The sequence below is a fragment of the Mobula hypostoma genome, chromosome 2, assembly GCF_963921235.1.
Source record: "Mobula hypostoma chromosome 2, sMobHyp1.1, whole genome shotgun sequence".
In the NCBI taxonomy this organism is placed as follows: domain Eukaryota; kingdom Metazoa; phylum Chordata; class Chondrichthyes; order Myliobatiformes; family Myliobatidae; genus Mobula; species Mobula hypostoma.
The window spans coordinates 138331616-138355098 of record NC_086098.1 but is presented as its reverse complement, the minus strand read 5'-3'; the positions used below and the strand labels follow the sequence as shown (position 1 = coordinate 138355098).

At 43.0% G+C, this 23483-nt stretch overlaps 1 protein-coding gene across 6 annotated transcripts in view; it reads left to right on the top strand.

The window, feature by feature from the left end:
* LOC134342520 (uncharacterized) overlaps window positions 1-16128 on the top strand; it is a 137293-nt gene extending 121165 nt beyond the window's left edge. For 3 of the 6 annotated variants that reach the window (XM_063040767.1, XM_063040765.1, XM_063040763.1), the window contains 4 exons: window positions 2591-2757; window positions 7770-7882; window positions 12858-12897; window positions 13934-15252. In XM_063040767.1, coding sequence (XP_062896837.1) covers window positions 2591-2757; window positions 7770-7882; window positions 12858-12885 — 308 coding nt within the window. In that variant the 3' untranslated portion in view covers window positions 12886-12897; window positions 13934-15252. Of the gene's footprint in view, window positions 1-2590; window positions 2758-7769; window positions 7883-12857; window positions 12898-13933; window positions 15253-15510 lie in introns of those variants that run through there. The other 3 variants (XR_010017038.1, XM_063040764.1, XM_063040766.1) reach the window with 3 other exon arrangements.
* Window positions 16129-23483: the final 7355 nt, after the last annotated feature.

The following is a 23483-nucleotide window of genomic DNA, read 5'->3' as shown; positions in this document are numbered from 1 at the left end:
TGACATTTCGTTGATAAGCCCACGATGTCTCCAGAGGACTCAATGGTGCTACCTGGCGTCCCAGATACACCCCCCTCAGTTCCATACCCTCCTGTCTTCATCTTGCGGCCCAGTTGTTGTCTTTCCTTTTAATCCAAATCCAATTGCTGCTTTCTTCTGCTGCATTTGACAAGGACTTGATTGCTTGTTGGAGGGAGTGACCCCCTCACTCCCATCTTCTTCAATAGACTGGTCGTAGATGTAGCAACGAATCCCCTGCATGCCACTTCTACAGGGAAAATCTTGGTCTTCCAGCCATTCTGGGCAGCTTCAGTTGCCAGTTCAGAGTACTTGGTCTTTTTCCTCTCATAAGCTTTTTGACACCATCTTCCCATGGTACTGTCAATTCCACAACATATGCCAGCTTGAATGTTGTAGACCACAGGACCATGTCTGGCCGGAGTGTTGTAGCTGCAATGTCTGGGGGAAACACAAGCTTTTTTTTCCAAGTCCACGTCCATTTTCCAATCCCAAGCAACCTGAATCATAGACAATGCTGACCCTGTATCCAGCTCCATTTTCAGTTTTACACCAGACACATTTGTTGTGATCCAGATGATTTTGCGATCTGCTTCAGTAATACTATGCAGTTCTAGGTTTGACAGCTCACCTTTGTCAGACTCGGTGTTGTCTGTTTCACATTCAGTCACTTTATGCATTTGCTTAGTTTTGTGTGTGAAACTTTTCTCTCGATGTGGTTTTTCACTTTCGTTGTGCTTTTTGTTTGACTTGCACACTCTGTCTACATGATCTTGTCTATGATACTTTCTAAAAACTTTTTCTTTGAACCAGCAGTTATTTGCGTTCTGGGAGGATTTGTCATGATAAGATGTTTGGCTTTTTGCATCATTCAGGGACATTTTGTGCATTTCACATTCTAACCTCCTTTTCTGTAGTTCTGCTGCATCCTTTGCTGCAGTCACCAATGATATTGCAATGGTCAACGCCCATTTTTAAGGTTATGTCTCTTTCTGAAAGTAGCCTCTTCTGCGTGCTTTGACTATGCATGCCCATACAAGCCTGTGCCTTAATGCATTAAAAATTCCATCTCTAAAGTCACAGTACTGGGAAAGTTTATGCAATGTATTCAGAAATGCTTTTATCCTTTGACTGGTTCCTTTTGTAAAATCTAAATCTCTCAGCTATTACCAGTGGTTTAGCGCTCAAGTGATTTTGTAAAATTATACCAATTAGGTCAAACATCTTGCTTTCAGGCTTTTCAGGGGTTACTAAGTTGCGTAAGAGACTGTACGTTCTTGGACCCATCAAGCTAGGAAGAGTGGGTGCTTTCTTTTGCTCCTTCACATTGTTCACGTTACAATACAGTTCAACCCTCAATATATGACTCTCAGTCTTCATTAGCACTATCTAATTAGTTAACTTTCACGACAGATTATTTTCATTTTAAATTAAACTAGTTGCACATCTTTCACAGTGTGCTGGGCTGTACTCACGCGTCCCTTTGTTAGTCTCTGTGACGGCCTTCCATCCTGCTTAACTCTTTCCTTGCGTCGTTTTGTCCCGTAACTGACAATGCACTTTGTGATATTTTCTGACATTCAGGTTTGTACTTGTCACCAATTTGTTGTGTCTGTGCACAACCACATATCGATTAATTAAAAGCACACACACTGGAGGTGGCTTTAACTGGTGTATTCACAATGCAGTGAGAGAGAAAACAATGTGCATGCACAGACAACAGATCGTACATAGTGCTAAGAGGAGTCATTGCTCTAAAAGGATTAGATCTATACATTACAGCAAGTACATACCATATTTCATGGGAAAGACAGCTGCCTAAATCTGGTCTCCAACGTAAGATGTTAGTCTCCGTTGTAATCACTGTCATAAAGTAGTGGTCTCTGTTGCAAAATAGTTATCTCCATAGTAAAACAGTGATATCTGAAGTAAAATAGTGGTCGCCATTGTAAAATAGTGGAGTCCATGGTAAAATAGTGATTTCCATCATAAAATAGTGATCTCCGTCGTAAAATAGAGTTCACCAAGATAGGAATTTGTTGACTTGCAATTGCAGTAGAAGCTGTTTAAAAGACTAATTATTTGCTTCAGGTAAAGATAGCATTGTCAGTTCAGTTCATTGTCTTTTGTTGCATCAACCACTTGATGTTCTGACAATCTCTGCATTAAAACAAGTACTGAATCATCCGTTAGATGAAAATACATTGAATCACTGCAATTCTGAGGTTTGGCAGAAGAATTTTTATTCCAACATATAATTTCTGTTTATATTTTCCACATTGCCGAAATGTTTTAGCTTCATGTAATAAAAATGTTCCTTTCCCCTTAAATGGTCTAGGATCTAACTGAGTACCACTGAAGTACACTTAGGGGCATAATCTGGACATTGAAATATCTTGTGTGGCTAATTAAAACATGCATCAGTTACTCAATGCAAAATCAAATTCCATGTTTCATTCTTCCTTAATAATGGAAGTTTTACTCTAGTGTGCCTTTACAGCTTTCTTTGAACTTTTTTCTGGTTCTCTACAAATGTGCTACTTATCTAATTAATCTGTTCACCTTTGCTCAGTGGATTTACTGGTGAACCGTTGGAAAACTGGACTACTGGCCCAAAGAGGAATGTTTGGTTCTATGGCATGTGTTCGACTCCCAGAGCGTCTACTTAAAGGTGATTATGCAAATTATGAGCAGGCAGAGACCATCCAGAATATCCTGTACAGCCAGTTTAACATTGAGGTAAGGTTCCCATTGCCGTCTTAATTTCTATTGTTCCTCTATCACAAAAAACTGGAAATTATTTGTCACCTGTCTAATATTGGGGTAGACAGGTCAATGTACTATATCAGTAGCAAAGTCTTAGCATCCAAGTTTTCAGCTGGCCTAATTCGTTTCTAACTTCTCACATCATGTCCACATGCAGGCTGTTATTAGGTAGAGGGCCAGAGTTGTACAAATGTTCGTAAAGGCAATTCTGTTGCTAAGGTGACTGGTAAAATGGAAATTCCAGTGGAGATCATTGAAAGTGGTTTGGACCAAAGGAAAATGCCACATATATATGAGAAATAGTAAATGTTTGCCAGAAACTATACAAAAAACATCACCTAACACATTATTTTTACCTACTTGAATTTAATTTCTTTGGATGACTTTGTGGGATTTAAACACATCTCCAGGTTAGGAGTTCAAACCTATGGGTGCTCACCACAAGCCTGTTGAGAAATATCACCACCAGGAAAACAACATTTTAAGACAATGCAAACTCACTTAAAAGTTCTTTGCAATTGTAACTTTACAGGATGTTATTGACAGGTTAAATGGGGAGGTAACTATTCACCATCTTACTGAAAAGACATACAAGGCAGCAGTCGTTCAAATCAATATCCTTATTAATGGATTTAGGAAAGCAGCTACAGGGCTGAAAATTCCAAAAGACTCGAGGAACAATTTAAAAATATGGAACTATAAATGAGAACCTCCTCTTACTGATCAATGTGCAGTTGATGTGCAATGTCAAGCAGAACATCAGTGCTTATGAATGACAGTCCATTTCCCAGCTTTTGTGACTGAGCCAAGTACCAGGATTTCTAAGTAATCCTCTCCTTAGACTTATAGAAAAGTACAGCACAGAAATAGGCCTTTTGGCCCATCTAGTCCATGCTAAACCACTTAAGCTGCCTACTCCCATCAACCTGCACCGGGACCATAATCCTCCATACCCCTATTATCCATGTACCTATCCAAATTTCTCTTAAACATTGAAATCAAGGTTGCATACACTACTTGCAATGGCAGCTTGTTCCACATTCTCACGATCCTCTGAGTGAAGAAGTTTCCCTTCATTTTCCCCTTAAACTTTTCACCTTTTACTCTTTACCCATGACCTCTAGTTGTAGACTCGCTCAATCTCAGTGGGAAAAACCTGTTTGCATTTACCCTAACTATACCCCTCATAATTTTGTTCACCTCTATCAAATCTCCCCTCAATCTTCAATGTTCCAAGTCCCAAACTATTCAATTTTTCTTTGTAACTCAGGTCCTCCAGTCCCGGCAACTTCCTTGTAAATTTTCCCTGTACTCTTTCAACCTTGTTTACATCTTTCCTGTAGGTAGGTGACCAAAACTGCGCACAATACTCCAAATTTGGCGTCACCAATGTCTTAGACAACTTCAACATAATATCCCATCTCCTGTACTCAGTACTTTGATTTATGAAGACCAAAGTGCCAAAGGCTTTCTTTATGACCCTGTCTACCAATTTCAAAGAATTACGGACCTGTATTCCCAGATCCCTTTGATCTTTCACACTCCTTGTGCCCAACTATTCATTGAGTAAGACCTACCCTGGTTGCTCCTACTGAAGTGCACCAGCTCACATTTGTCTGCATTAAATTCTATCTGCCATTTTTCAGTCCATTATCCAGTAGGTCCGGATCCTGCTGCAAGCTGATAGTCTTCCTTGCTGTCTACTGCACCCCCTATCTTGGTATCATCTGCAAATTCGCTGATCCAGTTAGCCAGATTATCATTCAGATCGTTGATATAGATGACAAACCACAATGGAGCCAGCACCGATCCCTGTGGCACTCCACTAGTCACAGGCCTCCGGTGAGAGAGGCAGCCATCTACTACCATTCTCTGGCTGTCAAGTGAGCAACACTCCCTAGTCTCTGTCCATGAAGATAAAGAGGGGCACATATTTGACTGGGCGTCAGTGAAAGTCATGGTGCAGGCAAACACACAGCATGCACAAGAATTCCCAGAGCCATGGTTTTCTGCAAACAATCCTGTAAACAGACATGTCGACCTCGATCCTGTTTATGAGCTAATGAGGGCAAGATTCCAGACCAAAACACATGAAGATCATCACACAACCAATCATCAAAGAGACTTTCTCCCCTACATCACAACTGAATTTCTGTAGTGATGATCAATGTTGATTAATAAGTCTATAAAGGTGAAGCATTCAGAGGACACACCACAATTGACAGCACACTGATGATGTCTCCTCTTATAGTGATGGAATGTTTGCAAATAAATTGCTAAGATTGGAGATCAACTCACCCCAACTCTGACTTCTCCCAAGCAACCAATGTCTAATCCAATTTACTACCTCCTCTTGAATGCCAAGTGATTGAACGTTCTTGACCAACCTCCTATGTGGGACCTTGCCAAAAGCCTTGCTAATGTCCATGTAGTCAACATCCACTGCCTTGCCTTCATCAATTTTCTTGATAATTCCCTCAAAAAGCTCTCTGAGATTGGTTGGACATGACCTACCTTGCACAAAGCCATGCTGACTGTCCCTAATCAGTCCATGTCTGTGCAAATTCTCATACTATCTGGTCCCTTAGAATACTTTCCAATAACTTCCCCACTACTGATATCAGGCTCACCCACCTATAAATTGTTGGTTTATTTTTAGAGCCTTTCTTAAACAACGGAACAACATTAGTTATCCTCCAATCCTCTGGTACCTCACCTGTCACTAAGGATGACCTAAATATCTGTGCTAGGGTCCTTGCAATTTCTGCACCTCCCTCCCCACAGGGTCTGAGGGGACACTTTGTCAAGCCCTCGGGATCTATCCACCCTAATTTGCCTCAAGACAGCAAACACCTCCTCCTGTCTAATCTGTGCAGGGTCCACGAACTTGCTGCTGCTTTGCCTCACCTCTCGGCTCTGTGTCTGCCTCCCGAATAAATACAGAAACAAAATATCCCCCATCCCTTTCCACTCCGCGCATAGATACCATTCTGATCTTCCAGAGGACCAGTTTTGTCCCTTGCAATCCTTTTGTTCTTAATATACATGTAGAATCCCTTGGGATTTTCTTTCACCTTGGGTCTGCTAGGGCAACCTCATGCCTTCTTTTAGCCCTCCTGATTTCTTTCTTGCGTGTTCTCTTGCATTTCTTATACTCCATAAGTATCTCATTTGTTCTTACTTGCCTATACTTGCTATGCATCTTTTTTTTTTAATCAGGGCTTCAATAAATCTTGAAAACCGAAGTTTCCTGAACCTTTTATTCTGACAGGCACACACAAGCCTTGTACTCTCAAAATTTCACTTTTGAAGGCCTCCCATTTACCAAGTACACCTTTACCAGAAAACAACTTGTCCCAATCCACATTTGCTAGGTCCATTCTGATACTATCAAAATTGGTCTTTCTCCAATTTAGAATCTCAACCAGCGGATCAGACCTATCTTTTTCAATATTTACTTTGAAGCTAAAGGTGTTATGATCCTAAGATGCAAAGTGTTCCCCTACACAAGCTCCTCTCACCTGCCCTGTCTCATTCCCTAATAGCAGATAAAGTATTGCACACTCTCTTGTTGCGACTTCTATATACTGATTAAGGAAACTTTCCTGGACACACTTAGCAAAATCTATCCCAGCAAGCCCTTTTACAGTATGGGAATCCCAGTCAATTTGTGGAAAGTTAAAATCACCCACTATCACAAACCTATGTTTCTCTTGCAAAAGTCTGCAATTTCTCTACAAATTTGTTCCTCTAAATCTCTCAGTCTGTTGGATGGTCTGTAATATAGCCTCATTAACATGGTCATACCTTTCTCAATAGACGGGTTCTCCAGTCTGTGCTGACGGAACACTGCCATGACATTTTCCCTGACTAGTAATGCCACCCCTGCCCCCTTTAATCCCTCTCACTCCATCATGTCTAAAACAATGAAACCCTGGAATACTGAGCTGCCAGTCCTGCCCCTCCTGCAACCAAGTCTCACCAATGGCTACAATATCAATTCCATGTGTTGATCCATGCCCTGAGCTCATCTGCCATTCCTGCAATACTTCTTGCGCTGAAATATACGCGGCTCAGAACATTACTCCCTCTGTGCTCAAACTTTTGAAGTCCTTGTAAATTTGAGGATGAAACTGTAAGTCTGCATTTATAACCCAGTAAAAATTTGAAGAACCATTGCAGTTTCTTGTTTCTGCTACAAAAATTGCAATCAGGTTAGAATTACATCCTCCAGAAGCCAGTCTAAACCTGGTCAGCAATTAATTGGGTTTAAATTCTTCCCTTCCTAGAAAATCTACACTAATTTTAGATTAATTATGTAGCTTTATCCTTCATCCGAATATAATTGCCAAGCTTTTGACTGCTGCAAAAGCAAGTTTGGCATTCCATTCATTTCTCTTTCCCGGCCTTTGTGTTGGGAAATTTTAGTTTTTCCTTCGGTAAGTCTGGGGGGACAGTCCATTGCCATTGTACTTCCCAATGCATTAACATGGATATGGGTCATGCTTTCGCTTAACCATGATTTAGGTTTATAGCTCACGTGCAAATTTAGGAACGGACAGATGTTGATGCAGAAATGCTTATACTGGTATTTAGATGTGTGTTTTTTCAAATGATTCATGCAAAGTGAAAGAGTATGGTTGTTAGCGCAAAGCTATTACAACTCAAGGTGTTGGAGTTCAGAGTCCAATCTATAAGGAGCCTCTGTACGTCTTCCCTGTGGGTTTTCCCCACGTGCTCTGGTTTCCTCCCACAGTTCAAAGACATACTGGGTGGGTTAGTTGGTCATTGTCACTTGTGCCGTGATTGGGTTGGAGTTAATCGGGGTTGTCGGGGTGTGCTGGGGTGGCGTGGCTCGAAGGGGCCGGAAAGACTTACTCCGCACCAGATCACATTTACGTCAGAAACCTTGGCAATCTGTTCTACTTTGAAGCAGATTTTTGTTTGTGTACTGATGCGTTTTGCTGCATCTCATTTATAACCAGGTGCCCATCAAAGCTCTGGGAGGAAAGTTGTATGTTCGAATTTCTGTACACATCTACAATGATCTGAAGCAGTACCAGAAGCTTGCAGATGCTGTCGAAGAAATTACATTAAAGTAAGCCAGTTGCAAGCCATTGGTCCTTCAATTTCCCAACAGAATGTCATCCAGCTGCTACTGAACTTTGATTATTACTCATCTCCATGTGATTAAAATGCAAAACTACTGTAATTAGCGCTAGAAATCTGCAGTTTGGATTAGTCAAGATGCAGTATATGCACAGTACCTATAGAATTACTGTACTATGCAAAAGTTTTAGGCCCATACGTATATATAGTTAGGGTGCTTAAAACTTTTTGCACAGTACAGAAACACCCAGCCCTGAGACACCAGGCACGATCATTTGATTCCAAATAATTGGCTTGTTGATCATTACAGTATATCTCTCTGGTGCTTCCCGCTCCTTTCCCGTTCCCTCCCATTTCCCAGCCATGATTCCCCTCTCCCTGCCCCCTTCCACAATAGAGACCCACATCAGAATCAGGTTTATCATCACTCTTATATGCCGTGAAATGTGCTATTTTTTGTAGGAGTTACACTACAATACATAAAATGACTACAGTACTGTGTAGAAGTCCAATCTATATAAATGTGCCTGAGACTTTTGCACAGTACTGTATATTACATTAGTGCTCTGATATACTGGATCTCACAATTTATGTCATTAATCTGCTACATACCTAATGATTTTGAATTCATGCTATGATCTAACAACACAGGCTGCGGTGTTGGGACTGCAACTTTTCACTTTATTCATTAGTATTGGAATGAAGGAACTTAAGGCATTGTGGCCAAGCTAGTGTTGTGGAGGAAGGACTTGGATAGGTTAGGAGAGTGGGCAAATAGTGGCAGATGGGATACAACGTCAGGGAGTCTGGGATTTGCAGTCTGGTAGGGAGAATAAAGGTGTGGACTATTTTCTAAATAGGGAGAAAATTCAGAGATCGGGGTGCAAAGGGACTTGGGAGTCCTAGTTCAGGATTCTGTCAAGGTTAAATTGCAGTTTGAGTCAGCAGTAAAGAAGGTTAATGCGGTGTTATCGATTATTTATGTAATGCTGAGGCTTTCTAAGGCTTTGGTCAGACTGCATTTGGATTACTGTGAGCTATTTTTGGCCCCGTATCTAGAAGGATTCAGTGGCCCTGGAGAGGATCCAGGTGTGATGACAAGAATGATCCCAAGAATGAAAAGCTGGAAATATGATAATTTCATGTCGCTGGGCCTGTATTTGATGGAATTCAGAAGGATGGGGTGGGGTGGGATGGGGTGAACCTCATTGAAACTCTCTGAGGATCTCAGGGATATTGAAAGTCCTGGACAGAGTGGGCAGGAGAGGATGTTTCCATTAGGTGGGAAGTCCAGGATCTGAGGATTGGGCCTCAAAATAAAGAGACGTCCCTTTAGGACAGAATGAGGAGGAATTCTTTAGCCAAAGTGTGGTGAATCTGTGAAATTCATTGCCACAGACAGCTGTGGAGGCTTTGTCACTGGGTATATTTAAGGTAGGGATTGATTGGTAAAGGGATTAAGGGTTACAGGAAGAAGTCAGGACAATGGAGTTGAGAAATACAGCCACGATGAAATGGTAGAGCAGACTCAATGGGATGAATGGCCTAATTCTGTTCCTATATTTTATGGTCTTCACATTGTGTTATAGCAATATACAATGGAGTCCAGTTAACTGGGACACACTGGGACCAATACATTTTGACCCAAACGGCTGCCTCAATTAGCCATTGTTTCATGAAGATAGTTAAAATGGTACTTAAAAAGAGACAAACTACTGTTTAGTTGAGTAACAAATTATGCATTTAAATGAAATATGGCACAAATTAAATCACTACCAAAACTACGACAGTATGATAAAATTTGGTTTTGGTTACTAATTATTGGTGAAACCTACCATGTTCTTTTAATTGACTGTAAATGAACAAAATCAGCACAGATAATGGACTGCCTTCAAACAATGCTTTTGACAAATGCATCCTCCAAATTTTCATTTTCATTGTAACATTCAAGATGATTGTCAATACCTTCAAATTTTCCGTAGTGCCTAGCTTGTTGAAGTAATGCAAACGTTTATTTTTCCCTCCTGTCTGTTTCTGGCATCTCCAAGCCCGAATGCTTGAAACCGCAGTGCGCAAAATAGTCTGAGTTGTCTTATTGCTTATTTCCCGCTACCTATCAGTGGCAAAAGTCACTGCTTTTTGAACACAAACACCCACAATTGACACTATTTAAAAAGTGTTTGCTCTAAGCACGATGTAGTGTCTAATGGCCACACAATGTGCACGCAACTGACGCTAGTTAGAAGCTGTTCAGCAACAGTCTCCTGTCCCAATTAAGTGGCATAGTGTCCCAAATGAACAAAGGGAATTCCGACTATTTTCTTGATTTGTTTTATTCTTTAAGAGTTGTCCTAAATAAGCAGCTGCGCCGATTAACCAATAGCCCAATTAACTGGAATCCACTGTGTTTGGAATTTTAAAAACAACTAAATGCAGTCCATGAAGTTAACATAAGTTCCATCTATTGTACAAATAGCCTGCACTTCGTTGTACTCAGCCTGCTTTATATCAATAAACAGAGAACTGAACAAAAGTCCTCCACTGGCCTTCTTGTTTAATTGAGATGTAACATTAATCTTACTCTACCATAAATACAAGTGATTCTCCAGATCCTGGAAATCCAGAGCAATTATTCTTCTCCATAACAACACACCAAATTCTGGAGGAACTCAGCAGGTCAGGCAGCATCTATGGAAATGAATAAACAGGCAACATTTCAAGACGAGACCCTTCTTTGGTGATAATTACATATGAAGAATTTTCATTCTACCAAGACCTCAGCATCCATGAACCCACCTTACTAAGAACTAACAATGAAGAGAAGCCCATCAAGGACAAAGGCAGTCACTGCCTTCGGCAGGGTGCAATTCAAAAAAAAATCCTCAATCGTGACTCTGCCCTCAATGTAAATACCCTTGAGTCACTCGTGTATCAAATTTGGGAGGAGCAGTATATTTTCGAATGTCCCTCACACCAGCTGAGAGGTCTCAATCATCATCTAGAGAAGATGGTTGTTGGTAATCAAGTTTCCTCAGCCATGATTCCATAAGACACTGTGAAAATTCCAAGGCTACCTGCCCCCCCCACCTGCATACTGCTGTGCAGCTGCTACAACCTTAATGAAACCACAGAGAATCTATAATTGTAGTCATAAGAGGTCTCTGTACACATAAGCAAACGGGAGGATTGATGGAAGAATTTTTCCAAACTCAAAGTGCATCAGGTTTTTATACATTTTAGGTACAAAGGTGATAAAGTATATTTTTAATGGTTAAAATGCATAGTTTACATTCAACATTCAAAGATACCCTGCCTTTTCAATCCATCTGAACAGGCATTTAAATGGTCCAAACACCAGGTCGTTCCCAGGCCCCGTTATTTTAGTAAGCTCTGGGCCAGGACCCCACCGCCGTGCGCCGTGTGTTGGTCTGTACCTGACCTTTCCAGATCGGCCTGGCGCTTCGATCAATCAGACCTCCCTCTCAGTTTGGGTGGGCGGGCTCCAAAAACTCCTTTTCACCGCTTGGAACCTACCGACTCCGTTTTGACCATGCCGTGCTGATCCCTTCTCCTTGAACATGGCTTGACCTCGCTCCGACTTTGCATCGCGCACGCACGCCTTGACCCTCAGGTCAGCCTCACCTTCACTCGCCTCTTCATTGTTTGCACTGACTGTTTACCACAATTTTCCACAGAAAAAGGATGAAGGATGAAAGGATGAAATATCTTTATTGTCATTGCATAGTACAATTTGTCATGCACCAATACAGCGAAAATGAGTTTGCAACTCTCATACTCAATGCTATAAAACAACAAATAAAATAAATAAACGGTAAATAAAATCAAGTAACCAGCCAGTACAAGCAATGTCCAGCAGTACAAAAGGGCAACTCAGATGCATGACAGCCATAAAACCAGTATTAAAGTAGCAATGTAACACATTTATGGATGATGCTTGATCAATTGGTTCAGAGCAATTATAGCTCTGGGGAAAAAAGCTATTTTTCAGTCTGGAGGTGCAGGCATAGAAAATCTTATAACGTCTGCCAGATGGAAGAAGTTCAGACAGATGATTGCCTGGGTGCGTATTGTCCTTACAGATGCTTGTAGCTTTCCTTAGGCAGCGAGAACTGTAGGTGTCCTCCAGGGCTGGGAGCTGTGTCCCGATGATCTTCTGTGCGCTAGAGACGGGCTATTAATAAAGTATTTCTTGCTTTATGAACCGCATTACTTGTCACCCATCTTCAGTAGCACTATCTTAAACCTATGTCCTCTAGTTTTAAACTCCCCTACCTGGGAATAAAACTTATTCAGCTTATCTGTGCCCCTTGTGATTTTATATACCCCTCTGCAGTCATCTCTCCAGCTTCCTTGCTCCAAGAAAAAAAGGCCAGTCTTTTCCTTATAATTTTACTTTCTAGTCCTGTTAACATACTGCTGAAACCTTGACAAACTTCAAGCTGAACCTCTGGTTAAGGTGGCGCTGCCAGATATGTGTGGTCAAAAAGCTAAGAAATCTGACTAAAAACACCTCTAAAAATACCTTTTCTGAGGTAAATTCTTTTAAATTATCACCACAAACAGTGAAGGGATGAGTAATGGCAGGACGAGTTTGGGGAATGAGGCAAGATGTAGTGTTGCCGAATCGTTGCAGATGGAGTTCTGATGCCCATACAGCTGGCCCAGGATCGCTTTGGGTGCTGAAAGGAGAAGTCAGGGCCCGGGGAGAGGAGATCTGGTGCCTGTACAACTGGTCCGGACTCACACCACCAGGTTCAGGAACAGTTACTACCCCTCAGCCATCAGGCTCTTGAACCAAAGGAGATAACTGCATTCAACTTCACTCGCCCCATCATTGAAGTGTTCCCACAACCAATGGACTCACTTTCAATGATTCTTCATCTCATTTTCTCAATATTTATTGCTTATTTATTTATTATTATTATTTATTTTTGTATTTGCAGAGCTTGTTGTCTTTTGCACACTGATTGAAGGCCCAAGTTGGTGAGCTCTTTTGTTGATTCTATTATGGTTATTATCCTATTATTGATTTATTGAGTATGCCCACAAGAAAATGAATCTCAGAGTTGTATATGGTGGCATATATGTACTTTGATAATAAATCTATTTGGAACTTTTAATCTTTTCTCCATCATTTCCAGCTTAATGACATCCGTCCCATACTCAGGCAACGAGAACAGCAAATAATGTTCCCAAGTGAAGTTTTAAGCTGACACCTGTAAAATGACAGTGCAACACTCGTACTCAGTGAACTGACCAATGGAGGCAATTGTGCCGAACACCTTATATCCCACCGTGTCTACCGTAACCCCCCTTTCAGGGAACCTTCTACCTGTACCCCTCGCTCGCCCTTCTGTTCTACAACACGATCTGTGGCCCTACAATTAAAGTAAATGGTTGAGCCCTGCAAAGTCTTGTAGAACCAGTGGGACCTGGACATACAAGTACAAAGTAGTATATCTTGTCCAAGTTTAACTTGCTAAAGTGAAACATCCTGCACTTATCTAAATTCGATTTACCATTCTCTAGTCCAACCTCCCAAGTTGATGTGGACTCCCTTGTAAAGTTAGATAACCCTCATTGCTGCCAACTACATCGTCAGTTTTGGTGGCATTGTAAAGTCAATAGTTTCCAAAATATGTGTCTTAAGCAAATTTCTGCTGTGATCAGTAGTTTTCTCCCTTCACAGAGAGTAATGTTTATGCAGCTGGCTGTGTAATTACTGCTGGTGTGTGGTATTTGGAGATGGGTTGAAGGCTAGTCCTTGTTGGTCTTTAATGGTTACTGTCGTTTGTACTCTCTGATTATGGCTCTGACACACAGAGTTGGGCATTCAAAATGATGGAAGTTTTTGCTTCCCTAGTTTGCAGGGCAGCTCTCACAGATTTAAACATTAGTGAGAATTTTTTGCACAGTCCTCTGGCCAAATTCAATGCCGGTGTGAGGTGATTCATTCGGTATTTGTTCTCTCGCTCTGATTGTGGTGGTAATGTAAACCAATGTCAATGTCTCCTCCCAGATCCTCAGGACTAGACTCCCAGTCTGCTCTGAGTGGGCTATATTGTTCATATGTCTGACACCATCTCCAAAACAGGCACTCCGGCCTTTATTATCATGGTAAGAGATTGCTGACAGCGCAGAGAAAACACTTCAAAACATGCATGAAAAAAATATAACTCATGGGTATCCTCGGCTTGTGATTGATCAAAATGAAGCTAATTTTCTGGGATAGCACTGGGAACTTTGATTCTCTGTCAGAAGCCCAATGGCAACGGCAAAAGTGCACAAGCCTACCATATTACTCACCTCCACCCACTAGTCTCAGTGATGAATGTAATGAGAGAGCAGAAGGTTAGAAGAGAGCTTTGGTAAAGGTCCCGGCCCGACTGTGTCCTCGGTCACAATGAGCTTTCTCAGAACTCATAGTACTGGAGTGACTCGAAGAAAAAGAGTGAAACAAAAAAAAAAGAATGGTAAGGGAGGTAGGTTTTTCAAGCATCATTGCTGGACTTCCATCCACTCTCAAGGAAGATAATTGAGGTTCTCAGTGTCACCGTGGACAGTCCTTCATTTTGATTCATCACATTCTCTTGTCCTGACGAAGGGTCTCGGCCCAAAACGTCGACTGTACCTCTTCCTACAGATGCTGCCTGGCCTGCTGCATTCACCAGCATTTTTTTGTGTGTGTGTTGCTTGAAATTCCAGCATCTGCAGATTTCCTTGTGTTTACAAAAGAAAGAGTGTCTGTTTCAGGAGTCTGGTGAAGAGCTGGGAGCTGTGCCCCCCACCACCACTAGTGTTGGCTGAGCACTGGGGATTTAGACCAGGGAGAGGAACCTGATATTTCCCTTATCCTGCTATCTTGTAGTTTACATTGTGGGCAGTTTATGTAATTTTGACTCATTGAGAAAAGAGCATCAGTTCCCATGTTAAATTCTGTAAATGTTGCAATAAGTAGTAATACCAAAATGTTTGCAATGGACTGAACTATAGGTGGAGTCTCACAAGGCTTTGTGTCAATCCTGTGCTTTATTATTGGCCATTCATTCCTTAATGCTATTAATTTTTCTGCATCTTATAGCTGATTCATCAGTTAGTGTGCTGCTTCACAATTCTCTGGAAAGTTACCTTCTGCAAAGTTAGTTGGGGTTCAGGAACCTGTTTACATTTCTATGGGGAGTTGAAACAATGTAATGTATCCTGAGAATTTTAATTGGTTAAATAACAGTAATAGCCATGAATTTTCTCCATTAAATAGCAATAGGTCTTTCATTCACTCACATACAAAAGCAAATTTAATTTTAAAAAAGCAATGCAACCTGGCTATTGCAAGATGAGCTACCGAAAGAAAGGCAGAGTGCATTATTAGATTAATGACTCGCTGGTGGGGAAACAGGCTGAGCGTATTTTGCAAATTAATTCATACAACTGCAGGAGGATTCAATAAAATTAAGAGGCTTTTGCGAGGCTTTTAAATTAACTGGAAATTAAGAATAATCTGATTTAAATCTGCCAAAGAAAAACTAGGCATATTTCATTACTTTAATGTTTTAGACTGTCGTATGTTTTAAATAATATTGTTTATTTTAATTACAGAACAGAAAGTAAGCCAGCACAGAAGCTGAAGCAAGGATTAAAGCAGCAATGACTTCAAAGGCTAGAAAGTAAGACTACATAGATCTGCAAGGCGTGACAGGGTTGACCACTATCCTGGGATTGATGTTGAAGCTCAGAGAAGCAGTACAGCAGGGCCCAACAAGAATGTTTGAGGGACCTTGAAGTGAGAGGGATCAGCCAATTGGGAATGATGGTAGGGCACAACACTGCCACCGAGACAGGACCCTCAGCTCAGAAGGGAAGGAGGGAAAAGAGGAGAGCAGTAGTGATAGGGGATTCAATAGTTAGGGGGACAGATAAGAGGATCTGTGGAAGAGATCGAGAGTCCCGGATGGTCTGTTGCCTCCCTGGTGCCAGGGTCCGCGATATCTCGGATCGAGTTCTCAGTATTCTGAAGAGGGAGGGTGAGTAGCCAGGTGTCGTGGTCCATGTAGGGACCAATGACGTCGATAGGAAGGAGGAGGAGGTTCTGCAAAGAGAGTTTAGGGAGTTAGGTGCAAAGTTGAAGGACAGGACCTCCAGGGTTGCAATCTCAGGATTGCTGCCCATACCACATGCTAGTGAGGCTAGAAATAGGAAGATAATGCAGCTAAATACGTGGCTAAGGGGTTGGTGCAGGAGGGAGGGCTTCATGTTTCTGGACAATTGGGCTTTGTTCCAGGGAAGGTGGGTCCTGTTCCAATGGGACGGGTTGCACCTGAACTGGAGGGGGACTAACATCCTTGCAGGAAGGTTTGCTAGTGCTGCTCCGGGGGGTGGGGTTAAACTAGATTTGCAGGGGGAGGGGAACCAGAGTGTAAGAGCAGATACTGAGGTGGAGGAAGATAAAGGTCATGAGAGAACTGCAAGTATAGTACATGGAGTAAAACCAGATCTAACATATAAAGAGGCTTTGAGGAAAGAGAAGCAGAATAAACGGTGTAAAGACAGTAAGGTAGAAAGGCTAAAGTTCATGTACCTCAATGCAAGAAGCATCAGGAACAAAGGTGATGAACTGAGAGCTTGGATACATACATGGAATCGTGATGTAGTGGCTATTACAGAGACTTGGCTGGCACCAGGGCAGAAATGGATTCTCAATATTCCTGGATTTCAGTGCTTTAAAAGGGATAGAGAGGGGGGGAAAGGGGAGGAGGGGTGGCATTACTTGTCAGGGATACTATTACAGCTACAGAAAGGGTGGGTAATGTAGCAGGATCCTCTTTTGAGTCAGTATGGGTAGAAGTCAGGAATAGGAAGGGAGCAGTTACTCTATTGGGAGTATTCTATAGGCCCCCTGGTAGCAGCAGAGATACAGAGGAGCAGATTGGGAGGCAGATTTAGGAAACGTGCAAAAATAACAGGGTTGTTATCATGGGTGACTTCAACTTCCCTATATTGATTGGCACCTGATTAGTTCCAGGGGTTTAGATGGGGCAGAGTTCGTTAAGTGTGTCCAGGACAGATTCCTGTCACAGTATGTGGACAGGCCAACTAGGGGGAATGCCATACTAGATCTAGTTCTAGGTAATGAACTGGGTCAGGTCACAGATCTCTCAGTGGGTGAGTATCTGGGGGACAGTAACCACTGCTCCCTGGCCTTTAACATTATCATGGAAAAGGATAGAATCAGAGAGGACAGGAAAATTTTTAATTGGGGAAGAGCAAATTATGAGGCTATAAGGCTAGAACTTGCGGGTGTGAATTGGGATGAAGTTTTTGCAGGGAGATGTACTATGGACATGTGGTCAATGTTTAGGGATCTCTTGCAGGATGTTAGGGATAAATTTGTCCCGGTGAGGAAGATAAAGAATGGTAGGGTGAAGGAACCATGGGTGACAAGTGAGGTGGAGAATCTAGTCAGGTGGAAGAAGGCAGCATACATGAGGTTTAGGAAGCAAGGATCAGATGGGTCTATTGAGGAATATAGGGAAGCAAGAAAGGAGCTTAAGAAGGAGCTGAGGAGAGCAAGAAGGGGGCATGAGAAGGCCTTGGTGAGTAGGGTAAAGGAAAACCCCAAGGCATTCTTCAATTTTCTGAAGAACAAAAGGATGACAGGAGTGAAGATAGGACCAATTAGAGATAAAGGTGGGAAGATGTGCCTGGAGGCGGTGGAAGTGAGCGAGGTCCTCAATGAATACTTCTCTTCGGTATTCACCAATGAGAGGGAACTTGATGACAGTGAGGACAATATGAGTGAGGTTGATGTTCTGGAGCATGTTGATATTAAGGGAGAGGAGGTGTTGGAGTTGTTAAAATACATTAGGACGGATAAGTCCCCGGGGCCTGACAGAATATTCCCCAGACTGCTCCACAAGGTGACAGAAGAGATTGCTGAGCCTCTGGCTAGGATCTTTATGTCCTCGTTGTCCATGGGAATGGTACCAGAGGATTGGAGGGAGGCGACTGTTGTCCCCTTGTTCAAACAAGGTAGTAGGGATAGTCTGGGTAATTATAGACCAGTGAGCCTTATGTCTGTGGTGGGAAAGCTGTTGGAAAAGATTCTTAGAGATAGGATCTATGGGCATTTAGAGAATTATGGTCTGATCAGGGACAGTCAGCATGGCTTTGTGAAGGGCAGATCATGTCTAACAAGACCATGGCTTTGTGAGGGGCAGATCATGTCTAAGAGTACTTTGAGGAGGTGACCAGGCATATAGAGGGTGTTTAGAGATGGAAATAAGGAGGAGCTGAGGGCAATACAGAGGGACCTGAAAGCCAGGATCAGGGAGGCTAAAGACAGGTACAGGAGGAAGCTTGAGTGGAAACTCCAGCAGAACAACATGAGAGAGGTCTGGAGTGGGATGAGGACCATCACTGGGTTCCGGCAAATTAGCAACAGAGGAGCTGAAGGCAGTGTGAACAAGGCCAACGAACTTAACCTGTTCTTTAACAGATTTGACATTGTGACCCCTGCCCATCCCCCACATGAGTTATCTGTTGTCGGCCCCCAACCAACACATATTCCACTCTCCCCTCCTACCCCTCCTCATAGTCCCCCACCCTGCTCTCATAACTATACCCCTTCCCCACACAAAACCACCACGGTGGGCTTCATAGCTGAACAGGTGAGAAGACAGCTGAAACGTCTCAACCCAAGCAAGGCTGCAGGACCGGATGGTGTCAGTACCAGGGTGCTCAAAGCCTGTGCCCCTCAGCTATGTGGAGTACTTCGCCATGTCTTCAACCTGAGCCTGAGGCTCCGGAGGGTTCCTGTGCTGTGGAAAACGTCCTGCTTCGTCCCTGTGCCGAAGACGCCGCGCCCCAGCGTCCTCAATGACTACAGACTGGTGGCATTGACCTCCCACATCATGAAGACCCTGGAGAGACTTGTTCTGGAGCTGCTCTGGCCTATGGTCAGGCCACACTTAGATCCCCTCCAGTTCACCTACCAGCCCCAACTAGGAGTTGAGGATGCCATTGTCTACCTGCTGAACCATGTCTACGCCCACCTGGACAAGCCAGCGAGCACTGTGAGGGTCATGTTTTTTGACTTCTCCAGTGTGTTCAACACCATCCGCCCTGCTCTGTTGGGGAAGAAGCTGACAGCGATGCAGGTGGATGCTTTCCTGGTGTCATGGATTCTTGATTACCTGACTGGCAGACCACAGTACGTGTGCTTGCAACAGTGTGTGTCCGACAGAGTGATCATCAGTACTGGGGCTCCACAGGGGACTGTCTTGTCTCCCTTTCTCTTCACCATTTACACCTCGGACTTCAACTACTGCACAGAGTCTAGTCATCTTCAGAAGTTTTCTGATGACTCTGCCATAGTTGGATGCATCAGCAAGGGAGATGAGGCTGAGTACAGGGCTACGGTAGGAAACTTTGTCACATGGTGTGAGCAGAATTATCTGCAGCTTAATGTGAAAAAGACTAAGGAGCTGGTGGTAGACCTGAGGAGAGCTAAGGTACCGGTGACCCCTGTTTCCATCCAGGGGGTCAGTGTTGACATGGTGGAGGATTACAAATACCTGGGGATATGAATTGACAATAAACTGGACTAGTCTGAGAACACTGAGGCTGTCTACAAGAAGGGTCAGAGCCATCTCTATTTCCTGAGGAGACTGAGATCCTTTAACATCTGCCGGACGATGCAGAGGATGTTCTACGAGTCTGTGGTGGCCAGTGCTATCATGTTTGCTGTTGTGAGCTGGGGCAGCAGGCTGAGGGTAGCAGACACCAACAGAGTCAACAAACTCATTCGTAAGGCCAGTAATGTTGTGGGGATGGAACTGGACTCTCTGACGGTGGTGTCTGAAAAGAGGATGCTGTCCAAGTTGCATGCCATCTTGGTCAATGTCTCCCATCCACTACATAATGTACTGGTTGGGCACAGGAGTACATTCAGCCAGAGACTCATTCCATCGAGATGCAACACAGAGCGTCATAGGAAGTCATTCCTGCCTGTGGCCATCAAAGTTTACAACTCCTTCCTTGGAGGGTCAGACACCCTGAGCCAATAGGCTGGTCCTGGACTTATTTCATGGCATAACTTACATATTACTATTTAACTATTTATGATTTTATTACTATTTATTATTTATGGTGCAACTGTAACGAAAACCAATTTCCCCTGGGATCAATGAAGTATGACTATGACTATGACTATGACTAGATGAGGGTAGTGCAGTGGATGTGATCTACATAAGGCATTTGACAAGGTTCCAGACGGTAGGCTTATTCAGAATGTCAGAAGGCATGGGATCCAGGGAAGTTTGGCCAGGTGGATTCAGAATTGGCTTGCCTGCAGAAGGCAGAGGGTGGTGGTGGAGGGAGTACATTCAGATTGGAGGATTGTGACTAGTGGTGTCCCACAAGGATCAGTTCTGGGACCTCTACTTTTCGTGATTTTTGTTAACAACCTGGATGTGGGGGTAGAAGGGTGGGTTGGCAAGTTTGCAGACAACACAAAGGTTGGCGGTGTTGTAGATAGTGTAGAGGATTGTCACAGATTGCAGAGAGACATTGATAAGATGCAGAAGTGGGCTGAGAAGTGGCAGATGGAGTTCAACCCGGAGAAGTGTGAGGTGGTACACTTTGGAAGGACAAACTCCAAGGCAGAGTACAAAGTAAATGGCAGGATTCTTGGAAGTGTGGAGGAGGAGAGATCTGGGGGTACATGTCCACAGATCCCTGAAAGTTGCCTCACAGGTAGATAGGGTAGTTAAGAAAGCTTATGGGGTGTTAGCTTTCATAAGTCGACGGATAGAGTTTAAGAGTCACGGGGTAATGATGCAGCTCTATAAAACTCTGGTTAGGCCACACTTGGAGTACTGTGTCCAGTTCTGGTCGCCTCACTATAGGAAGGATGTGGAAGCATTGGAAAGGGTACAGAGGAGATTTACCAGGTTGCTGCTTGGTTTAGAGAGTATGCATTATGATCAGAGATTAAGGGAGATAGGGCTTTATTCTTTGGAGAGGAGGAGGATGAGAGGAGACATGATAGAGGTGTATAAGATAATAAGAGGAATAGATAGAATGGATAGCCAGCGCCTCTTCCCCAGGGCACCACTGCTCAATACAAGAGGACATGGCTTTAAGGTAAAGGCGGTGGGAAGTTCAAGGGGGATATTAGAGGAAGGTTTTTTACTCAGAGAGTGGTTGGTGCATGGAATACACTGCCTGAGTCAGTGGTGGAGGCAGATACACTCGTGAAGTTTAAGAGACTACTAGACAGGTAAATGGAGGAATTAAAGGTGGGGGGTTATATGGGAGGCAGGGTTTAAGGGTCGGCACAACATCGTGGGCCAAAGGGCCTGTACTGTGCTGTACTGTTCTATGTTCTATGTTCTATGTGGAGAGAGCTGTGAATACAAAGGACAAGTACTGAAGCTAAAAAGAGGTGAGAAATAAAAAAAGGTAATAATCTGTAGGGGCATTCAGAGCAGCAAACACTTTCACTTGGAAATACATAAACTGCAAGCATTTTCTAAAGATAGAAGAAATCTAAAAATAAAGCATTTTATTTGTAAATTAAAATTAACGTAACTGTAAAACAAATGATCTAAACAGTACCTCAGATAAGGACGGTTTAGCATGGTCAAGTTCAGATGGATTCTATCCAGTGAGCATGACAGATAATATTTCATTGTGCTTCGAATATCTCTTTGCAGAATTTTTGGATCCTTCTCCCAATATGTGAGTTCCATGACCAGCCTTGCTTGGCCATACTGTATATCTATGACCACGTCATTTTGTCACGTCGACAAAACCCATACTCCTAAAGCAGCTTGATAGGAAAAATAGTAAAGAATTATCAAAAATCGCAATCAATATTGAATTATAAATAATGTAATTAAATTGTTTTACCATATAACAAATATAAAAGAAACATTTTGGAATACTTATACATTTAATAGCAATTCTTTGATACTAAATATGAAAAACAGAATACTGTTTTTTTGAAAATAATAACTCAAGTTTATTAACATTTCCCCACCTGTGAACTTAAACACATTGATCTCACTGAATTGTCATAAAAGATTTTGAAGGGGCTTGAAAGGGTTTCAGCTGAAAGTACGTTTCCCACATGGAGGAGTGTGGAATTAGAGGGTATGAATCAGAAAATGGGAGAGCAAAACATAACTATGCTGGAGGAGCTCAGCAGGTCAGACATCATCGATGGAAATGAATAAACAGTCGACATTTCAGACCGAGACCTTTCTTCAACACTGAAGTGGAAGGGGGAAGACTCCTGAATAAAAAGGGGGGGAGAGGAGAAGGAGGACTATTTAGAAGGTGACAGGTGAAGCCAAATGGGTACGAAAAGTAAAGGGCTGGAGAGGAAGGAATCTGAAAGGAGAGGAGAGTGAACCAAAGGAGAAAGGGAAGGAGGAGGGGACCCAGGGGGAGGTGATAGGCAGGTGAGAAGAGATAAGAGGCCAGAATGGGGAATAGAAGAAGGGAAACACGAGGAAATCTGCAGATGCTGGAAATTCAAGCTGCACACATCAAAGTTGCTGGTGAACGTAGCAGGCCAGGCAGCATCTCTAGGAAGAGATACAGTCGACGTTTCGGGCCGAGACCCTTCGTCAGGACTAACTGAAAGAAGAGCTAGTAAGAGATTTGAAAGTGGGAGGGGGAGGGGGAGATCCAAAATGATAGGAGAAGACAGGAGGGGGAGGGATGGAGCCAAGAGCTGGACAGGTGATTGGTATAGTGAGCAGGTATACCCTCGTACCCCATCCGTTATTTATTTGTATACACATATTCTTTTTCTCTCTCCTTTTTCTCCCTCTGTCCCTCTCACTATACCCCTTGCCCATCCTCTGGGTTTACCCGCCTCCCACTTTTCTTTCTCCCCGGACCTCCTGTCCTATGATCCTCTCATATCCCTTTTGCCAATCACCTGTCCAGCTCTTGGCTCCATCCCTCCCCCTCTTGTCTTCTCCTATCATTTTGGATCTCCCCCCCCCCCCACTTTCAAATCTCTTACTCGCTCTTCCTTCAGTTAGTCCTGACGAAGGGTCTCGGCCTGAAACGTTGACTGTACCTCTTCCTAGAGATGCTGCCTGGCCTGCTGCGTTCACTAGCAACTTTAATGTGTGTGAATAGAAGAAGGGGGGAGGGTTAAAAGATATACCAGTGTCATGACCACAGATTCAGCAGCGCAGAAGATACAGTGATGGCACTTCTGAATATGCACGTGTCAGCTAACTATTGTCTAATTGTGATAGTATTTAACTCCATACTTGTAGTCGTAGTGCTTGTCGAGACTTGGACAGAGCACAGCAACACTTCGCTGCCTGTTTGCATTCGGCCTTCCCTGAGAAATTGGACTGTCGAGTTAACTGACTCTGAAGACTAGCTGTATTCGTTTAATATTTGGACGTTTGTTTCAGCCACAGTGTAGGCTTTGTTTTCCATTTGAGAGTTTTAGTTAATGGCCCTATTTGACCGAGCGTTTATTCTTTTCTTTTCCCTTTAACACTGTTTGTATTAAAGTTTGTGAACTATCGACCTGCTTCAGT